The sequence below is a fragment of the Chrysemys picta genome, chromosome 2, assembly GCF_011386835.1.
Source record: "Chrysemys picta bellii isolate R12L10 chromosome 2, ASM1138683v2, whole genome shotgun sequence".
In the NCBI taxonomy this organism is placed as follows: domain Eukaryota; kingdom Metazoa; phylum Chordata; order Testudines; family Emydidae; genus Chrysemys; species Chrysemys picta.
Window position 1 is genome coordinate 285,282,618 of NC_088792.1, and position 21,461 is coordinate 285,304,078.

At 49.4% G+C, this 21,461-nt stretch overlaps 1 protein-coding gene across 2 annotated transcripts; it reads left to right on the forward strand.

Annotated features, from left to right (window-relative positions):
• The first annotated feature begins 164 nt into the window (after positions 1 to 164).
• THEM6 (thioesterase superfamily member 6) lies at positions 165 to 19,057 on the forward strand. Of its 2 annotated transcripts, none has more exons than XR_010599038.1 (2): positions 165 to 488; positions 11,163 to 19,057. XR_010599038.1 is itself a non-coding variant. In XM_005291084.4 (2 exons), exons 1-2 carry the CDS (start codon positions 1,192 to 1,194, stop codon positions 11,274 to 11,276), a joined length of 618 nt encoding a protein of 205 aa, XP_005291141.2. In that variant the 5' UTR covers positions 1,061 to 1,191; the 3' UTR covers positions 11,277 to 19,057. The 2 variants fall into 2 exon arrangements, 1 of the variants encoding a protein (XP_005291141.2); XM_005291084.4 differs by lacking the exon at positions 165 to 488 and adding an exon at positions 1,061 to 1,695.
• Positions 19,058 to 21,461: the final 2,404 nt, after the last annotated feature.

A 21,461-nucleotide genomic window follows, 5' to 3' on the forward strand; every position in this document is an offset into this window, starting at 1 on the left:
CTGGTTTGTGTACTCACTTGCTTCCTCAGGCATCAGAGTGTTTACATTTGCAACACTTCCATCCCCGATGACACTGAGGGCAGCTATCCCACAATGCAGCTCTCTCCAGTTTGACGATAGGTCTTGTGGGAAGGGGGGGAGGGTGATCACGGGGCATCCTGGGTCCCTGCACAGCCCCCTCTCCCCAAACACTGATCAGCTCCAGCCGCTCAGCATTGCTCCAAGCAGGGGATCGTTTGCGCCCTGGAGCAGCCATTGTCACCTGGCCAGATGAGAAGTGAGCACTTGCCAAGAAAACAGGAAGGGGAGTTTCAAAGTTTCCGGGGCTTTCCAGGGGGAGGGGTGGATGTCTGTTTACCTGGCATCAGAGCAGCAGAGCTGCTGGCCAGAGTGGCCACTAGGCACGGTGGGATAGCCTGCGGGGGCTAAAAGCTCTGTAAACAGGCAGAACGTGTCTTCACTTGCACATGGCCGCAAAAGCATCATCGGTAAGAACCGTGCGCCTCTCGGGGAGGGGTGTTTTCTTTTTGCGGGGACACTTCTGAGTTTCCCAGCAAAAAGTCATTGGCAAGTGTAGACGCTCCCGGGGTTTTTGCGGCAAAAAGGGACTTTTTCCACTTTAAATGGCAAGTGTAGACATGCCTGAAGGCTCTGACTCATGTCCCCAGACGGGGTCGGCTCTAGCCCGCACGCTGCCTCTGGAGATCCAAGGAGAGGGGAGCGCCTCCTGCAGAACCCCCAGGCACCTCCGCTTCTGAGCGAGGCTGGGAGAGGACTGGGGAGGGAGCCGGCGTGGCGATAAGGGGGGTAGGGCGGGTGCCAAGGCTGCACCCACCGGGGCAGGGGGCTACACGGAGCCCAGCCTTGCAGTGCGCTCGCCAGGGAGGGGAGAACATTCACAGGGCCGGTGCTATTCCTCGCGCACTGAGGCGCTGGGGCGGCCTGCCGCAGTCAGGAGGAAGGGACGGGTGGGGAGAGATGCCTGCTCCAGTGCGGGCCCACAGTGCTCCCGGGTCCCGGGCAAAGGGGCGGTGCTCGGCGGCGGACTGAAGGGGGCCTTGCAGCAGGAAGGGGAGGAAGCAGCCGGAACAAAGGGCGGGGGCGGGCAGCCGCTCGGTCCCTCCCCTTCCCGGCCGCATGGATGCTGCCGGGATGCGGTAGGCTGCGGCGCCCGGGCATCCCCCTGCCGCGATGCTGCTGCTGCTGCTGGGCGCGGGGGCCGCGCTGTTCTGCCTGCTGGACGCCTGGTACCTGCTGCGCCTGCCCCTGGCCGTGCTCCACGCCCGGTGGCTGCAGCCCCGGCAGCGGGACGTGCTGCAGGAGCAGAGCTGGCCGGGCCTGGTGCTGCCCTCGGACCTGGACTGGCTGCTGCACATGAACAACGCCCGCTACCTGCGCGAGGCCGACCTGGCGCGCTGCGCCCACCTGGCGCGCTGCGGGATCTTCGACGCGCTGCGCGCCCTGGGGGGCAGCCTGGTGCTGGCCGCCTCCTGCGCCCGCCACCGCCGCCCGCTGCGCCTCTTCGAGCGCTTCGCCGTGCGCACCCGCCTGCTGGGCTGGGACGCCCGCGCCTTCTACCTGGAGCAGCGGTTCGTGAGCCCCCGCCACGGCTTCGTCTGCGCCCTGCTGCTCTGCCGCCTGCACGTGGTGGGCAGCAGCCCCGGGCGCCTGGTGCAGCACCTGTGCCGGAGACAGGTAAGGCCGGGCAGGGGAGCCACGCCTGGCCCGTCCATGGCAGGATAAAGGGGCTGGGGGTGTGTGAACGCGGGTGCATCCCCTGTGCGGCTCAGGGAGCGCCCTGGGGAAACGGGCACCGCGGGTGGCACAACCCACCTGGAAACGATGATGGCAAGAGAGCAGCTCCGGCCAAGAATTGGTATTAGGAGGAGCGTTGCCCGCAGATCGAGGGGCGTGATCATTCCCCTCTATTGGGCACTGGTGAGGCCACATCTGGAGTATTGCATCCAGGTTTGGGCCCCGCACTACAGAAGGGATGTGGACAAATTGGAGAGAGTCCAGCGGAAGGCAACGGAAATGATCAGGGGGCTGGGGCACATGACTTATGAGGAGAGGCTGAGGGAACTGGAGTCATTTAGTCTGCAGAAGAGAAGAGTTGGGGAGATTTGATAGCTGCTTTCACCTACCCGAAGGGGGGTTCTAAAGAGGATGGAGCTCGGCTGTTCTCAGTGGTGGCAGATGACAGAACAAGGAGCAATGGTCTCAAGTTGCAGTGGGGGAGGTCTAGGTTGGATATTAGGAAACACTATTTCACTAGGAGGGTGGTGAAGCACTTGAAGGGGTTACCTAGGGAGGTGGTGGAATCTCCATCCTTAGAGGTTTTTAAGATCCAGCTTGACCCAGCCCTGGCTGGGTTGATTTAGTTGGGGTTGAGCAGTTGGACTAGATGACCTCCTGAGATCTCTTCTAACCCTAATCTTCTACGATTCTATTCTTAGAAAAGGCAGGCACAGGGACACAGCAAGGAAAAGCTCCTTCTGCCCCAGGGGCACCTGTTACACATACACACCCCTGCAGTGAACACCCGCCCCTCCCCCGCCGGTATAGTACACTGACTATGGGAAAGGGAAATATTTAGTTACAGAGGGACGGCTGGAGAGAAACAGCTGGGGTGCAGCCAGCACAAGGCCCCTCCCCTCCCCCCAGGCCCAGCGGTACCACAGTCTGACAGGGCAGATGCTGAGCAATGCATCTACACTCCGAGTACTGGCGTCCTGGGCAAGGTTCCACTCTGGCGCTGAGTCTTGGTGCTCCCGGCCCTTTTTGGTGCCCGTGGACTTCCCACAACAAACCCCCCTGGTGCCCCCTTCGGCCGCTCTCTGCAAACCCACACAGAGCCCCCTCCGCCCCACTTAGCCAGCCGCCGCATCCCTCCTTATTCCCAATGCAAGGTCACGAGCCCCAGTGCTCACGGCCCCAGACAGCTCTGGGCAACAGTGATACTGGGTCCGGCTCCAGATTGTTTTCTCCCTGGCACGGTGCTCCTCCTGGCTCTGCCTGCTGTGTCCCTCCCAAGCTTGTTTTCAGCTGCTTCACTATGTGAGGGACTACTTGCTGTAGCCCTCAATTTTGGGGGTACAATCACACACCCTGTCCTCTCCCTCTCCACACCCCTGGCACAGCCAGCCCTTCCTCTGCCTCAGGACAAGGTTTTAAAGGGGCCAGGCTCTCCAAACCCCAAGGGGGTTCCATTATTCATTATTTGCATTGCAGTGGCACCTAGGACTCCTAGTTGTGTACCAGGACCCCTTGCGCTAGGCGCTGCACAAACAGAACACAAAGGCAGCCCCAGTTGCAATGAGTCTGCAATCCACTCATGGCCCGTTCATTCAGAAAATAAACCTCCCCTGTAGAAATAATGCCCATGATTTGTAGCCCTTGTGTGTTTTGCTTCTGCAGGATGTTGCCTGCCAGTCCCTAGCACTGCTGCGTTATCAGTTGGAGCCTCCTTCCTTGGGTTTCATTATTCTGAGCTATGACCATTTGTTATCTGAGATTGATTATAGTCTGGTAGATGCTCATGGTGCTTTAGAGACTCAGGGCCATGCCCCAGAGGGCATGCAGTGTAAAGGCCCCATTTTGCCAAGCTGTTATTCAGATGAGCAAGTGTGTCCATCTGCTCTCCAGTCAGACTGGTGTGAATCCTGTTACCTTGAGACTAGCTTAGTCTCTTGCATGCTTACAGATTGGATACAAAACGTGCCTTCCAGGATGACTGGTTGGTAGCCTTTTTGCATTTGCTTTGCACGGGAGTAAATGACAAAACAGGGTGCATAGCAACGGAGAACCAGGCCTTTCATGGGTGCAGACTCCTGGCATAGACACGTTACAGTGTAAATCGTGATTTGCAAAAGCCAGAGTCGACATTAGGGGTTTGCATCCGCGCGGCTACACATTGTGAGGAAGGCTCCTAGCCCACTTCTTCCAGATTTCTACGTTGTAGCTGTGAATCAGATCTGTTCCCTTGGCAGTGCTTCTGTGAGTAAGGATTTTGGCACAAGATCAGCGTGTACTTTGGCCTTTCGGCATCAGAACAAAGAACACCTCTTCTTCCAGGACAATGCAGGATCATTGGTCTGATCCAGTGTGGCAGTTCCCATCTAGTCTCTGACAATGCCCAGGACCAGTGCTTCAGAGGAAGGTGCAAGTACCAGAGGAAGGTGCAGGGAGTTACGGAATAACCTATCCCCAGGAAAGTCTTCTCCTAATCACCAGTAGGTAGAGGTTGGGTTATACCCCTGCCAAAAACTGCTAGGATTTTAAAAATACTTACTGTTCTAATGCTGCATTTTCTCATTGGTTAACTCTCTTTTGAATCTTGCTAATGATATGTTGTGGTAACGAGTTCTACAGGCTGATTGGGCGGTGTCTGAAATTGTCTAGCTCCTAGTGAAGGCCCTAAACATTCCCTGGACACGTCTCTGCTCCCGATGGCCTGGCCCTGTTTCCATCTGTCATTTTAAGCACCACCATGGGTTTCCATCGCTCGTGAAAGACTGAACAGCTTTATAAAGGCAATGGGAGAAGTTATTGTGTGTCTGGGGGGGAAATTGCCTGATTTTCTGCACCAACCTCTTTACCCTCTCCACTTCCTTGGAGGAGGTTCCCCCGGTTTTTGTCTTGTTGCCCTGTGTGAAGAGCTGTCATACAAACCCCACACCTTGCCCTTGGGGAGCATGCAATGCGGAAGCAGAAGCTTACCAAATACAGGCTTGGCAACCCTAGCAGAGAGGGGGAAGACTTGGGGGGGCAGAATACATTACCTGTCCAGACCCAGACTGACCCAGGAGAGAGGGGTTGGGGTAGGGACAAAAGCCTGTGAGGTTTCCCTCCTGGAGATTTCCTCAGATCATCCCATGTTGAGGCTTGCCCCTCCACACAGGGGAATGAGCATGGGGCTCATCCTCCCATTCCCATAGCTGGGGATATTGGGTGGGGGCGGGAAGGGTGGAAACCTGCTGGATGTTCATGGTCATCTGTGCTGGAACCCTGTGTCTCTCCCCGTGCACCAGGGACCACTCCAATGGAGCTGCCATGTCTTCCCCCCCAGACCTTTGTCCTCCTCTCCCAAGGGCTGCCACAATGCTCTCATGGAACAGCTAATGTAGCTTCAGGAGTCATTACCTTCCCTTGGGGCTGTAGGGTGGGCTGCTGTCCTTCCCCATCTCCCCTGGGGCCCAACCCCTTCCACACACGTGTCTGCCTCTCCCTTTCCCCTGCATCGGAAGGGCCGCCTGTGCCCTCAGAGGACCTTCCTCACGTGTCCATCTCAAGGGGACCCTGTGAGAGGAACGAACACCCGTACGGCCCATGAGCTGGGGAAGCGATCGGAACGGAGAGAGGCTACTGCAGTGTCCCAACCACGAGGGAGCGATTGTCCCTCAGATTACTGGGGGAAAGGAGTCCCCTTGGAAAGCCACAAGGCCAGGCCCTGCCTGACCGAGGGGAAAAGGAGAGAGATGGCGTTGCTCTATGGAGCTACTTGCCGCCAGGTCCGGAACGGGTAATAGGATATGTCTACACTAGAGCTGGCAGTTGGAGTTTCCAGCTCGAGGAGACGTACCCATGCTAGCACTGAGCTAGTGGGCTAAATATAGCAATGCAGCCGCGGAAGGAGCTAGACACCCCAAGTATGTCTCTAGGACCTCGGATGTGGCCGTACATGGGCGGCGAGCCTGTTCTACCACTCGCACCGCTGCAGCTGTTTTTAGTGCACTGCCTTAGTCAAAGCTAGCATGGGGATGGTCTCCTCGGGCTGGGAATCACACCCCCAGCTGCAGTGTGGACGTACCCAGAAGGACAAGTGGCTGCAGGGAATGGGGCTTCCCAGCGTATCTGGGATTCCATCGCAGGCCGGCGCTTTGATTATTGGATCAACCTGGCCAAACGTTAGGCAACGTCCAGTAGGGAATAACCCTGCCTAGATCCTATGGAATAAATAGTCTGGAGACTCTGAGGCCCTTTTCTATCGCTGAGCTCTGACAGAGCCCCGAGTTTCCTGCCTTTCTTAGTTCCGAACAGCTGGTCAGGCTGGGGAGGGATCTGAATTGAACTGAACCAGGGCGTGTGGGGATCTGTGTGGTGCAGCCCTCGGATGGGTCAGCAGATGACACTGGGACCCCACCCCTCTAGGGGATGTGGAGTTTGCCAGGCGCTCATCTGGCAGAGTGAAAATCGCTGAGCTGTGCAGAGCGGCTGCCTGGGGATGAGCAACCCACCTGCCCGGGGGTGGAGTCTGCTGGCTGTTGAAATGGGTCCCTCTCCTCCCATGCCTGGTGCTGCCGTTCACCCTCTGGCCTGCCCTGCCCTGAGGTCGCTCCCATGCATCCCAGAGATGCTGCTGTTGTTAGTCCTAGGAATTGTCATAAGAACGACCACACTGGGTCATACCAAAGGTCCATCTAGCCCAGTATCCTGTCTTCCGACAGTGGCCAGTGCCAGGTGCCCCAGAGGGAATGAACAGAATGGGTAACTATCAAGTGATCCATTCCCTGTCGCCCATTCCCAGCTTCTGACAAACAGAGGCTAGGGACACCATCCCTGCCCATCCTGGCTAATAGCCTTTGATGGGCCTATCCTCCATGAATTTATCTAGTTCTTTTTTGAACCCTGTTATAGTCTTGGCCTTCACAACATCCTCTGGCAAGGAGTTCCACTGGTTGAGTATGTGTTGTTTGAAAAAAAAAAACCCTTCCTTTTGTTTGTTTTAAACCTGCTGCCTATTAATTTCATTTGGTGACCCCTAGTTCTTGTGTTATGAGAAGGAGTAAATAACACTTCCTTATTTACTTTCTCCACACCACTCATGATTTTATAGACCTCTATCATATCCCTCCTTAGTCATCTTTTTTCCAAGCTGAAAAGGCCCAGTCTTATTAATCTTTCCTCATATGGCAGACGCCCCATACTTCTAATCATTTTTGTTTTCTGAACCTTTTCCAATTCCAATATATCTTTTTTGAGATAGGGCGACCACATCTGCACTCTGTATTCAAGATGTGAGCGTACCATGGATTTATATAGAGGCAATAGGATATTTTCTGTCTTATTATCTATCCCTTTCGTAATCATTCCCAACATTCTGTTCACTTTTTTGACTGCCGCTGCACATTGAGTGGATGTTTTCAGAGAACTATCCACAATGACTCCAAGATCTCTTTCTTCAGTGGTAACAGCTAATTTAGACCCCATCATTTTATACGTGTAGTTGGGATTATATTTCCCAATGTGCATTACTTTGCATTTATCAACATTGAATTTCATCTGCCATTTTGTTGCCCAGTCACCCAGTTTTGTAAGATCCTTTTGTAGCTCTTCGCAGTCTGTCTGGGACTTAACTATCTTGAGTAGTTTTGTATCATCTGCAGCTTTTGCCACCTCACTGTTTACCCCTTTTCCCAGATCATTTATGAATATGTTGAATAGGACTGGGCCCAGTACAGACCCCTGGGGGATACCACTATTTACCTCTCTCCATTCTGAAAATTGACCATTTATTCCCACCCTTTGTTTCCTATCTTTTAACCAGTCACCAATCCATGAGAGGACCTTCCCTCTTATCCCATGACAGTTTACTTTGCTTAAGAGCCTTTGGTGAGGAACCTTGTCAAAGGCTTTCTGAAAATCTAAATACACTGGATCCCCCTTGTCCACATACTCGTTGACCCCTTCCAAGAATTCTAGTAGATTTCTAGAATTGTGGCCGCTCTCCTCTGCCTGTTGGATGCTTCCTACCACCTGTAGATTATACTGCAGGTTCTATACGCCCAGTGGCTGCAGAAGCCAGAGTGGGACCTGTTATGACGGCATCACCTTTTCCAGGGCCTAGTGCTGCTTTCCAACTTGGATGCCACGCTGCACATGAACAATGCCCGCTACCTACACGAGGCCAACATAGACTCATTCATGTCCCACTGCAGGATGTTCCAACCCCTCAGCCCCTTATGGGGCAACACCATGCTGGATGCCTCCTGCTCCCTTCCCTGCCACTCCATGCTCCTCCTTAAGCACTTTGCCGTATGCACCCACCTGATGGGCTGGGACGCCCGTGCCTTCTCCCTGGAGCAGCGCTTTGTCAGCTCCCACCACGGCTTTGCCTGCGTCATGCTCTCTGCTCACACCATGTGATTAGCAGCATCCCTGCCAGGAGAAGGTAAAGCCGGGTACATCCGAGGGGTCTTGAAAGCCAGCAATGTGCAGTGTGGTCATAGGGCTAACCCGTCAAAAGAAGACAGAAAATATCTGGGTACCAAAGCATGGGATGAGTAATACAGCAGCCAGGATAGCCAATCAGCTACAGATGCAAACATGGACGGAAGCTGGCACAGTGGGTAGCATGCTTACCTGGGACTAAGGAAACCTTGGCTCAAGTCCCTGCGCTGGCATAGTTTCCTTGTGTCACTTAGTCTCTCTGTGCCTCAGTTCCCCATCTGTACAATGCGGATATTAGCACTGTCCTACCTCACAAGTGTGTGGGGAAGAGCAATATATTAAAGGTTGTGAGAAGCTCAGATACCATGTTAACAGGGGGCTGTCAACTGCTCTTGGGGCATTCTCTCTAGGGGTCTGCATTGATCCCTTACAATTAGACTAGTGCATAGTCTCGATTTAGGTTGCATTCATCAGCCCTTAAACTCTAGCATTTGCAGTCTTCTTGTGTCTCCTTGTCGGTTTCTTAGAGGCAGCTTGGATTGGTGCTGTTGCCTCTTTGCTATCACGGGGCTTTTCCTCTCTGTTCTCCCTCCTTTATAGCTGGGCTTGTTTCTTTAGGGATCGCAGCTGTGGGTGCCTGCCTCCAGGACTGGTTGTTCTGGCAGTTGGGCGAGGATGTGTTCAGTCTGATGGCCTGGGAGCAGGGAAAGTCTTCCTTGCCTTCTGCCCATGCTCAGTATGGGGTTTGTAAACCCCATTGCAGGGCCAGATACATACCCAAGGTAGATGTATAGACAGTTAGTTAAGTGAGAATTGGTCTGTCTATAAATGCATACAGTGGGTCTGACTCACTGCTGTCTTATGCCTTCAGTCAGTGATGGAAAAGTGGAGGAATGCAGTGATCAGCTGGGAGTAGGGTCACCAGACAGCAAGTGTGAAAAATCGGGATGGGGGTGGGGGGTAATAGGCGCCTATGTAAGACAAAGCCCCAAATATCGCGACTGTCCCTATAAAATCGGGACAGCGGATCACCCTAGCTGGGACCCATGTGTTCTGTATTGTGGTGGATTTTTTTTTAATGGTATATCAGTCCAGAAGTTTCTCCAGTGCTGCTGTGTAAAAGACCTGGGCAAATAACCGAGGGGACTGACTATATAGGGGAAGGAGTCAATCCTTCTGTGCAAAGTGCTGCCCAAACGCACACAGTGAATAGCAGAGAGAGAGAAGAATTTCTCACTGATGTCTCAGTTCCAGGAATCTTGGAAGTTGCTTTGCAACAACAGCAGGGACACATTTACAAACGAGTGTGATTTTTGTTTAGTTTTTTCAATCTGACAACGTTCCTGTTCAAGAAAAAATAAATTTCACCTTTACAGAAAATTGTAGCGGGTTTAGAGCAGAGGTTCTCAAAATGGGGGTCGTGACCCCCTCAGGGGGGTCACAAGGTTATTACATGGGGGGTCATGAGCTGTCAGCCTCCACCTCCAAGCCCCGCTTTGCCTCCAGCGTTTATAATGGTGTTAAACACACACAAAGTGTTTTTAATTTATAAGGGAGGTCGCACGCATAGGTTTGCTGTGTGAAGGGGGTCACCAGGACAAAAGTTTGAGAACCACTGGTTTAGAGAATGCTCATCTTTCCTTAAAAATTTCAATCCGTCTATAGAATTCTATAGCAGGGAAATGAATCCCTATAAAATTCTGTAAGCCAGTTTCACAATGTTAATAGGCAACGGTTCTCCATAAAATCCTGTTGTTTTTTATGTGAATTTACGTATAAGCTTATTCAGTTTCTGTAGAATCGTATTAGTTTAATCCCTATTCAATTGCAAAGGACTTGTCTATAAGAGAAATGTTTCGGTTATTGCCCTTTTTGTGCGTTTAAAGGTAGATGAATGGGATTTATTAGTAATGGGCTAATTAGACCAGTGACATAAGCTTAGTATCGCTCTGCTAGTGAGAGAGAAATCGCTTTATAGTGACAGGCCAGATCTTCAGCTGGTATAAATGAGCTTAGCTGCATTGAAGTCAGGGGAGCTACGTCAGTATCCACCAGCTGATGGTGATATTGATAGCTCTGTGTGGCGACAGAAACAGGCCAAAACTGCCAAGCTTGGGTGCCCCAAGTCAGACCCTAGAATCTGAATTCAGCCCCTTGAACAGAAGTGAGCTGACTCTCCACGGTGCTGGGTTTTTGTAGCCCCCCCTGACATCAGTGGGAGCTGTCTGAGCTCAGCACCTCTGAAAACCAGGCCCCTTCTACTTCGGTACCTACTTTAAGCACTTGAATTTTGAAAAATTCTGGCCCATTGCACCAGGCATCAGAGGCTACTGAACTCTCTCCTGTCCATGGCACTGTGCCCAGAATGGACTATTGCAATAAGACTAAGGCCACATGATAGCTACAGCTCCTACCATGTGCAGCAGCCTGGAGCCTGGCAAAGAGAGGCTGTGAAACGCTGCCTGTGTTTCTTGAGGCCCCGCGGGAGATGTAGGCTGAGAAGGCCTAGGATTCCGGAGACGCTCACAGCAGGTGGAGCTGTGTAACCCAGAGAACACATCTGTATGTTGTAACTAGAGCTGCAATCACTGGTAAGGAGAGGAACGCAGACCTAGCTTAGGAGTTGGAAAGTTAAGAAACACGAGCAGCAAGTAGAAAATAGGGAAGATTTTCAGCCCTGGAGTGTTCTTTTTTGTAAAGAACTTATTTCAATCTTACAGTGCGCACCATGGTTTAATCAGAGTGGTCTGGATATACTAGTCCTTGATACTTAGTCCTGCCATGAGTGCAGAGGACTGGACTGGATGACCTCTTGCGGTCCCTTCCAGTCCTACCATTCTATGATATCCAAAATATTGGGAGAAACATAATGGACAGGAAGGGGAGTGGTGCACGTTGTCGAGCTGAGGCCGAGTTATCTTGTATGTGACGCTGGCAGGGAATCTGTAAAACCTAGACCCTGAACCAATCTATCCTGCCTCTGTTTCCTCCAGGTGGACTCCCCAGAACTTCCAGAGGAGGTGCAGCATTGGATCAGCTACAACGAAGCTAGCAGCCAGAAGCTAAGAGCTGAAAGCGGCCTGGGAATCAATACCAAGGATGAGTAACCAGACGTTGTTTTCCCCCGCCTGTCTTTCTCCAGACTGCAATAGACCTGTGCTCCAAACAGACCCAAGTGCTGTATTCTCATCAGCTTTCCTGCTCATGCCGCTGCGGATAAGAGACTGATCCAGATTGCCATCAGCTTGCTAGACAAAAAAGCCAAACAGCTGGCTAGGAAAGGACCCCCAGAAACCTCATTAAATTGGTTAAAGCCCTCTCTGATCTCACTGGTACACTGAGCTCTGTGGTGGCCTGGTAGCACCTAGAGCCCCAGCACAGTGGGGAGTGGCACCTTTTGGTCTTTAGAAGGGAGTTTGCTTTCACTAAAAAAAATTATTTCCAGAGACTGGTAACATCAGGAAAACAAAACTTTGGTGCAACGCAACCTGCAGGGGATCTGGGGCATCAGCACATCTAACATCCTCCTCCCCCCCCCCCAGGAATTGGAAACCTCCACCCCCCACTAGCTGATGTGTTGATGCCTCCATTGTACCCACAATCCTTTGCAGTAGCCCTGCCTCCACACGCCTTCAGTCATTAACACTAGCACTATTTAAAAAACCCTGACCCCAGCCGCATTCATTTATTAACAACCCTATCCTAGGATTTGTCTGGAGGGAAATACATCAGTGCCGTGGCAGGGAGGCTAACCTGGTGTTTGCTAGTAAATAAGGCTTCACCACAGACGTACATTGTCTCCATTTTTAGACAGAATTAATGTGATCACCGGGGTTATTCCAAGTGTATTTGGGAGAAGTGGGTTAGGACCAGGAGCCTCCTGCGTTCCCATCATGGCTGTACCACTGAATTACTGTGTGACCAATCTCTCTGTGTCCTGGATTACTCAGCTGTGAAAGGGAGATGCTACCTACCTACCTCCCAGGGATGGTTGTGAGAACTACTGTAATTCACTGAAAAAAGAAGAACAGGAGTACTTGTGGCACCTTAGAGACTAACAAATTTATTAGAGCATAAGCTTTCGTGGACTACAGCCCACTTCGTCCACGAAAGCTTATGCTCTAATAAATTTGTTAGTCTCTAAGGTGCCACAAGTACTCCTGTTCTTCTTTTTGCGGATACAGACTAACACGGCTGCTACTCTGAAACCTGTAATTCACTGATGTTTCTAAAGTGCTTTGAAGAGGAAAAGCACAGCGCATGTGCTAAAATATCCCCTGGCCCTGCTTTTCTTATCTCTGTAGCTGCAAATGGGTTTTGCGTTGTGTTGAAATCCTGACCTACGCAAAGTCCTGGGAGTGCTGGTTCAAGGTGTTAGCTAAGAGCTTTCCTAATGCCTTCTAAAAGGTAGGAGTGTAGACAAAGCTGTGTATATGGCGCATGGTAATATCTACACTAGACTATTAGAACGTGTCATGTCTTAGCTAACAACAAACCTTGAAATCCTAGTCGAGACGAAGCCTTTGAGTATCTGCACTTGGGAAAACCGGGACTGTAACACTCCACTGGTAGTGTAGCTGTAAACAGGATTCAGAGCAGGGGTAGAGGACGCAGCGGTAAATACATTGTAGCACTGAATGGGCTCCAATCTCCCTTTATTGGTACACACCATTGGAGCGGCAGGAAAAACACAAATGATCCCAGCGTAGACATGACCCAGGTGTTGCAACCTGCTTTAGAGCAGGACTCAGGGAATTCAGGTCCCCTTTGCCCATGTAACCAAACAGGGCAATTTTCTTTCTGAGTGTTGGATATTTGATTGTATTTATATTTGGAACAGTTCTCGTTATGTACTCGTTATGTACTTCGTAAATGGAAGATTGCTGTATATTACGTGAACATTTTCCTCTAATGAGCACTTTACACCAGGACTGTATTGAGGGAACATGTTTTGAAGTGTGGCTAACCTGTGAATTTGTGCATGTGTTCTGTACTCTAAATACCAGCTCCTCCTGCGGTGGTCTGAACCCAGACAGTGAGATAGCTGTGAATTGCCTCTGAATGTGTATTTATTGCCTCTTCTAATGGTTTTCTTGACTTGTAACTCCTACTTACTGGAACTGCTTAGCCACAATATCTTAACATTTACTTGAAGACATCAAAGGATTCTAAATGAGATGAAATCCTGAGAGAAACTTTGTTTTTTAAAGGAATAAATGGATCCATTTGCACTGCAATCTAGCAACGCTGTCAGGCATCTGCTTAACTTTGAGTAGATAGAAGCTACTCTGTGTCCTTACAATTAAGCATATGCTTCAGTACTTGGCTAGAACAAGGCTTTGGGGTATAAACATTAACCAGACACGGTCAGATGGTGGAAAGAGAGAGAGAGAATCATAGAAGTGTAGGACTGGAAGGGACCTTAATAAGTCATCTAGTCCAGTCCCCTGCACACAAAGCAGGACTAAGTAATAACCAGCCCCTCCCTGACAGGTGTTTATCTGAGCTGCTCTTAAAAACCTCCAGTGATGGAGATCCCACCCCTTCTCTAGAGTCGGAGGAACTCCACCAGGCAGTAAAACAACCAAACCAGTAAAGACAACTGATGGCCACAACAGGCAGAATCTCACCTAGTCTTTTTTGCAGTTGCACCTGATGGTGCCACTTTTTAAATACAAAGAACCAAAACCCTAAGCCTGTCCCCTGCCAGCAGGGAAGTCAGAGAGGGGAGTTGCTGCTGTTCAGACTCTGGGGGGTGTTACACTGTGGTGACAGATGCCAAGCTTGGAACATACATGGGTAGGTGAGAGCTTATCTTTGGGCTGGATCCTTCAAGTCGTTGGGAATTCTGGTCCCGATCCTGCAAGGCTTTAAGCACATGCTTAGCTCGAGGCATGTGAGTGTCCCCATTGAATTGTGTGAGAGGGACAAAGCACAGAATGCCAGCCCCCTACCTCAGATGGGGCCCAGTTTGAGAATGTATCTCTGCCTTTCTCCACTGCCGTGAGCCTGTCCCTGAAACCAAGCCCTGCACCAGGGCCTGTTAGCAGCACAGCTAACAGCTTCGTAGTTCAGCTCTGCCAACCTGAAGAATTCAGGAGCATGAGTCAGGCCCCGATGAGTGAGGAGGGCGCATACAAATCATGACATTTACAACAAAATACCTTTTGGGTTCTTTAAAATGACCTTGGGGTTTCTGAATTTTAAGGATGCTCTGGGTTCACATTGTCAGGCTTTCCTTTACAAACATAAGGGTGAAATCTGAGATTCACATGTACTGAGCTGACCCAAAGAGCTAGGCCTTGGAGCATGAGACCCGATATTGCAAGGCTTGCGATAAAGTATCAAGACTTGGCAACGCTGCATGTTTAACCAACTGTCCTTTTAATCCACCCAGCCTCACTCTGTGACCCGTTGTCCTATGCAGAGGGAATTACCACCCATCCCTTATTATTAATCACTGTCTGAACGTCCCTTGTGTCACACAGGTGTCATTCAGAAAGTCACGTGCCTCCCTGCAGCAATACGTATGGGAACAGACTGCCAATGCCAGTGATGATTGAACCTGATGTTACTGGGAACAAAAAGCTCTCCATCACGTGAGGCAAAGCATCTTTTACGCCACGTCAGCCTCTGCCTTCCTCCTGCTTTTGGGACCACGGGGGGCTGGAGTAAATCAGACCTGCTCTGGAGGGGTTTAGTTCTTATCTTTGGTTTATTTACAACATTGACAAGGCAGTCCTGAGTTGATCTCTTAGCCTTAGTCTCTTAGTCTTCTTAGCGAAGAAAACCCACAATGCAAAAGAAATCTATTTCCTTGTGCCCACCAGAACCTTGGTGCTGGGTTCTGGTCCCCAGCTGTTCCCCAAACAGAAGTAAACTCTGTGTTTCCCTGAGAGGGAGGGGAACATCCCTCTAACTAGTTCTCACTGCTGCAGCTTATTCGACTCCTCTTGCTCTCTCAGCAGAACGGGGGTTTTGAAAGGGCACGGGCAACCCCTTAATTGGAGTCAGGTGTCTCTAATTAATGTGCGGTAACCTCTTTTCAGTTGATAGTAAAAAGGGCCTTCACTCTACTAGCACCGATACACCTGTCTTCCTCCACTCTTATCCTGTCAGATCTGACTTTTGTCTCACAGGCTTGTAGCTGTTTCTGCCGCTTCACACTGACTCAACAGACATGCTAGGCTTCAGCATGACACGACAATCCCAGCATTGTATTATGGAAATTACTGTTGCTTAGTTTACGCAAGGAAAAAACTAAAGACTTCCCGTGAGCTAGATACAATAGTCATCTCTCTCCACTATTCGCAGAAGCACTATATCATGCATCTCTCAAGTATATGGGGGCTATTCTATGCCACGCATTGTGCCCACTGCTGCTTTATATGCTGCTAAAATGGCTTAGGCCATTCTTTCCCTCTCCCACACCTGGCCCTAGAGCTGTCAAGTTTTGCGCACTGACATGTAATATTTTTCACTAGGGAGAGCGAGTCCCTGATCTCTCAGTCAGGATACCCCAAACAGCGAGCCAGGTTTGGGGGAGGCAGGAACCTATCTTTGATACCCCCAAGCAGGTGGGGAAGAGACCAGTTGTGTGAGGTATATGGTGAGCCAGGAGAGCTAGTAGAAAGCAGAATATTAGATGAAGTCAGGGTACCTAGGATCAGTGTGGGGTAGGTGCCTCAAACACAGTCCTCAGTAGCAAAGATTCACACCCCCCCCCCTGAGATATTTCTACCCCATCTCTATTTAGCTCATGGCCAAGTCCCACTCCCCAGCAGTACATGATTCAGGTTTTGTAAAAAGCAACAGAGAATCCTACAGTACCTTTAAGACTCACAGTTATATTAGAACATAAGCTTCCATAGGTGCATACATCTGATGAAGTGGATATTTACCCACAAAAGCTTGTACTCTACTACATCTGTGAGTCTTAAAGGTGCTACAGGACTCTCTGTTGCTTTTTACAGAGCCAGACCAAAACAGCTAGCCCTCTGATGATTGAGGTTTTGTTTATGGTGAACCCTCACTCAGGGCATATTAAGTACAGTTCTGTTGCCCATTAGTCACATAATAAGGATAATAACATTATTTTATTTATAGCATTATCATTACTCCTACATCCTAAATTTTAACCAAAATGTTCACCAGGCATAATATGCATCCGAAGAAGTGGGCTGCAGTCCACGAAAGCTTATGCTCTAATAAATTTGTTAGTCTCTAAGGTGCCACAAGTACTCCTGTTCTTCTTTTTGCGGATACAGACTAACACGGCTGCTACTCTGAAACCAGGCATAATGGATATCAGCCATGCAAATAAAGGCTGGCTCATTCTGTCTCTTACTGCATTTCATCAGTGGATGGCAATAAAGAGTATCTTTGCCTATGATCTTCAACCCCAGAAGTTTGCAGCTCCCTGTATTGATACAGCCCCAGACTTGGCTTTTATATCTGGGGAGGGGAAATGACCCACTTGACCTTAAGTGAAAAGAATCCTGGGAAATATAGTTCAGTAATTACGTGACACAGTTGTTTGTCTATAATTAGCTGAACTGCAGATTGTAATGATGCGGGGGTTTGTTTGTATTAGAACTGCATGACAAGATGCTGGGTTCTGTCTGCATCTCCCCATAACAATGGGGGTAGTTATAGCGCAGAGAAGGACTTGTTTTTTCTAACCTCTTAGGCAAAGGGATATGTGTAAACTTCTCCTCCCTGCCTATAAAGCAGCCAGAGGGATCCTCCTTGATTGCAATTCATGGCCTGCTGCAGGCCAAAGCCGTGTTAGCAACAGAGGTTCCTTCTTCCATTACTTGCATCTGAAGAAGTGAGGTTCTTACCCACAAAAGCTTATGCTCCCAATACTTCTGTTAGTCTTAAAGGTGCCACAGGACCCTCTGTTGCTTTTTACAGATTCAGACTAACACGGCTACCCCTCTGATACTTGTCTCTACTAAGCCACCTGAAAGGTAAGATTATACTCAGTTACTATGGTAATGGTAATTGAGTAATGGCTTTTTAAAAAGCCAGCTGGTTGAGTGGTTTAGGCCCTTGGGAGATCATCAGTTCCTGACTTTGGCAATGATGATTTCTAGGTGTTCGTATTTTTCTAATCTTTTCGGGCACGTCTACACAGCTTTTTGGATCTAGCAGGAGCGAGCCTCCAGCTAGACTTGGGTTAGCAGGGCTCTCGCCAATGGCATAACAATAGCTGCATAGACAGTGCTGTGAAGCCCACCTCATTCCAAGGCTTCAGAGCATGAACTTTCCAGCCCAAGGCGCAACGGCAGAGCCCGGTCTATACAGCTACTCTTAGAGCGCGGGTGAGAGCCCCGCTAGCTCACTTCTATGGACCCAGGCTGCTGTGTACCTTTACCCCTCTACTTTCAATGCTAAGTTAGAAACACATATTTTTTTCATTTATTAACAATACATGTGCAATAATATAGTTACAGGAAGGATGGTCTGGTGCTTCAGCCCCCTTGACTGGGAGTCAGGAGAGCTGGATTCAATGCCCAGCCAGGCTGCACATTTTCTGTATGATCTTGGGCAAGTTATTTAACACGGCTCCGTGCCTCGGTTTCCCCTCTGTAAAATGAGGATTATAGCACTTCCCTGCTTCCCAGGGTGGATGGTGAAGCTAAATTCATGGGTGGAAGTGAAGCCATTTCAGCTGCCTGGATGAAAGTCACTGTGGAGGTGCTAATAATTATTTATTATCCTAGATATAATTTGTAACAACAACACTTTCCATCCCTGTAGCAACTTTCCCCTTAAGATTTCAAAGCGCTAAGTTAGCCTGATGACCCACGCTGACAAAGTACATCACTGTTATTTTCCCCATTTTACAGATTGAGAAGCAGAGGCAGAGGGAGGTGACATGACCTGCCAAGCACTTTACGGTCTGAACTAAGGACAGAATACAGTTCTCCTGCCTGCATTAATAACCAGGCAGTCCTTCCTGTTGCTGTATTAGTCTAGCTATCATGTGACTTATGTGACCATTTGCATAACAGAAATAACAGTGAATTGTCTAAAGAGAGAAACAAGGTGGGTAAGGTTTTTAAGGCCCGGCTTGACAAAGCCCTGGCTGGGATGATTTAGTTGGGGTTGATCCTGCTTTGAGCAGGGGGTTGGACTAGATGACCTCCTGAGGTCTCTTCCAACCCTAATCTTCTATGATTCTAAGGTAATACCTTTTATTGGACCACCTTTTGTTAGTGAGAGAGACCAGCTTTCGAGCTGACACAGACCTCTTCTTCAGGGCTGGGAATTGTTATAGGTTAGATTGTTTTGCATAAGGGGTTTGAAACGGGCAGTTAAGGGTAGCAGGCAGTGATGGGCTACAAATGGTTTAATGAGACATAAAACCAGTGTCCGCTTTGAATCCATTATTTTTGGTGTCTAACAGTTATGAATTTAAGCTCATAGGTTCTCCTTGTGAAGCGGTTGTGCAGGTTTCCTTTGAGGACAAAAGATCAGATACGGAGTGATCACTTTGTGAACCATGGTCTGCCCTGGGTGATGTGGTGTTTTTGTCTTTTATCATTTTTCTGTGTGAGTTCATTTGAGAGCGTGGTGATTGTGTGATTTCACCCATATAATTGTTGCTGGGGCATTTGACGCACTGGTTGAGGTACGCCATGGGATGCAGGTAAACCAGTCTTTTGGCATCAGCTGAGCACTGACACATTCATAGCTGGAAAACCAGACCAGCTCACCTGATGTTCGTATCGTTCAGGATAGGTGATGGACTTTGTAAGGATGTGTTTAGTGTTTAGATTCTATGAAATGCTTGTAAGCTGCTGCGTGCATTAATCTCACTTGTAATGTCGGTATTCCATGCTACAAGGTAAAATATATGTTTGTTTTATAGTTATAAAAATGCCTGCTCTGAATTTGTGAACTCAGACAGGAAGAGTGGCTCCTTCCCTGTCCTTCCATCAGGGCTATCAAAATTAAGTGGGGCCATTGTAGGATAAAAGTTTTATCAATTGCCCCATCTACCATGGAGAAGTAGGTGCAGAAGGCCTCGTCCCATTGGTTTGAATGCCGGACGAAGGAAATAAAGATATATGACATGAAGATTTTTCATCTCTGCTGTTTAGACTCTTACAAGGGCTGGAACTAAGAAACAAAAAGCAAAAAGCTCCAGGGTTGACCTGGATTAGCTCTGAAAGGACATTCGATGCGGACAGATTACTACATCTCTGTTGTCTATTGGAACCATAAACTTAATTTATTTGTGCACATATGTTGCCTGCATTAACTTATAACTAACTCTCTCATTTCTTTTTCCTGCTTAATAAAACCTTAATTAGGTTACTGTAGGATTGGCTACCATCGTTGTCTTGGATCTGATATCTAAGGTACACATTGATGTGGGGTAAGTGACTGGTCTCTTGGGACTGGGAGCAGCCTGAATATTTTACGATTTTTGGTGTAAGTGATAATCTAGCACTAAGTTCAGCTTGCCTGGGTGGTAAGATAGACTGGAGATTCTAAGGGGACTGTCTGTGACTCTATGGTAAGACTGTTATAGTGATCCAGAAGTTCACATTTGTAGGTTGGTGAAATCTAATTATAGAACCTAGAACCAATTTGGGGGTTCTGCTCTGCTACTGCCCTGAGGCAGGCGCTCACGGTTGTAACCCACTCCAGACAGCGTGACACACCACGTATTGCGGGCTTTGGCTCAGGGCCTGAATCTCTCCTTCCATTAGCGCCTCACTTCTAAACAGCAATAATAATGCGTCCTTACAGGCAGTTGTGATGCACTCAAGTGCTACGGTGATGGCAGCAGGAAAATATCTAGATTCTATCTGTAACCCTCCCGCCCGTCAGAGTTGGGAGCAACAAGGGCCGGGGTCAGTATCTAGGGGCTCCGTTCCAATAACACAATGCAATACCGGCTCGAGCCCCCACCCAGTGACCTGGGACAATTACATACCACCCCCCGGGCGCCTCTAAGAGGCAATACTTCCCCTCTCGCAAGCACGGAGTCTGAGTGTAGCAAAAGCCTTTTAATAAAGGAGGGAAACAATGCGGCATTATGTTGGGGAGACAGCACAAACAGGATTCATAACACAAACCATGAGCAAAAGACCCACCCCCAAGTACGTTTGGCAGTGTCCTTTTCCCCTCAGGGTCTTAAGTCCAGCAACCCAAGTCACCCCACCCACAGTTTCTGTCCTTGGTCAGTGCAGCCCCCCTGAGTTCAGAAGTTCATCTGCAGAGTTTACCTCCCCATGCCTGGGTGGAAGTTGGGGAGGCATGAGTGGGGTGGGAGCATCTTACATGTTCCACTGCTACGGCCGATCACCACACCTCTCCATGGGATTCTGCTGCAGTCTTCACTGCCAGTTGCTCTGCTCTGCCAGCCACCCCTCCCCGATAGCTAACTTGTCTTCAAGCCCCCCACACATGCACACTTAACACAGTTCTCAGTGATTGCAGTAAAGAGTCCTGTGGCATCTTATAGACTAACAGATGTATTAGAGCATGAGCTTTCATGGGTGAACACCCACTTTGTCCAATGCTGCTTTTACAGATCCAGACTAACACAGCTACCCCTCTGATACTCTCAGTGATTGTACCTGGTAGTAAGGGAGCCTCAGTGCTGGTGCACCACTAGCCCAAAGTAGGTCAAATGCTTAGACCTAGGTATCAGCAATTTCAGCCCTGTAACATGTAGCAAGATTTCTAATGGAGTTAAAATTAGCTTTGGGGTTTGATAGTGGAAGGCATACAGGTTAAAGGGGTGTTTTAAACCACCCAAGATGAGAACAGGGATATACACACCAATTCACTGGGGTTTGGAACCCATGTCCCTTGCCTAGCGAGTTCTACTTAGTTGACAGTGAGTCCCTCCATCATAAAACGCCAAGTACAGTTCTACTGTCCTTGATTCACACAACCAAGATAACAAGTCTTTATTACCCCTGCCCCAATAACAAAGAGACTGGAGATCCCACAGCAGCTAAAGTGACCATTTGGGCCAGCAGTCCATCATGCTAGGCAGGGTGGGTGTGCCCATGCAAACGAGATCAGCCCCTGAAGTCCTTTTCCACAGCTCACCACCAGATGTCAGGGTAGAGCTCGTTCTAACTCTGCTTACATAACCATGAACTAACTCCCAGTCCTCTGCCTAACCAACCACGTCCACGGTGCCTTTCATTTGTGAGCCAACCATCTTCAAGTGTAGCCAAGTTTCTATTTAAATGTTAAAGCTATCCTGGTCAGGGGTTGGTCTACGGGGTGAGGGGTTGTAAGTTGAGTTTAAACCAGTT

Bases quoted from the DNA above. Each gene is read 5' to 3' on its own strand.
- THEM6 (XM_005291084.4), top strand. From the start codon at position 1,192: ATGCTGCTGCTGCTGCTGGGCGCGGGGGCCGCGCTGTTCTGCCTGCTG. The intron at 1,696-11,162 runs GTAAGGCCGGGC...TGTTTCCTCCAG, and splicing joins AGCACCTGTGCCGGAGACAG to GTGGACTCCCCAGAACTTCC.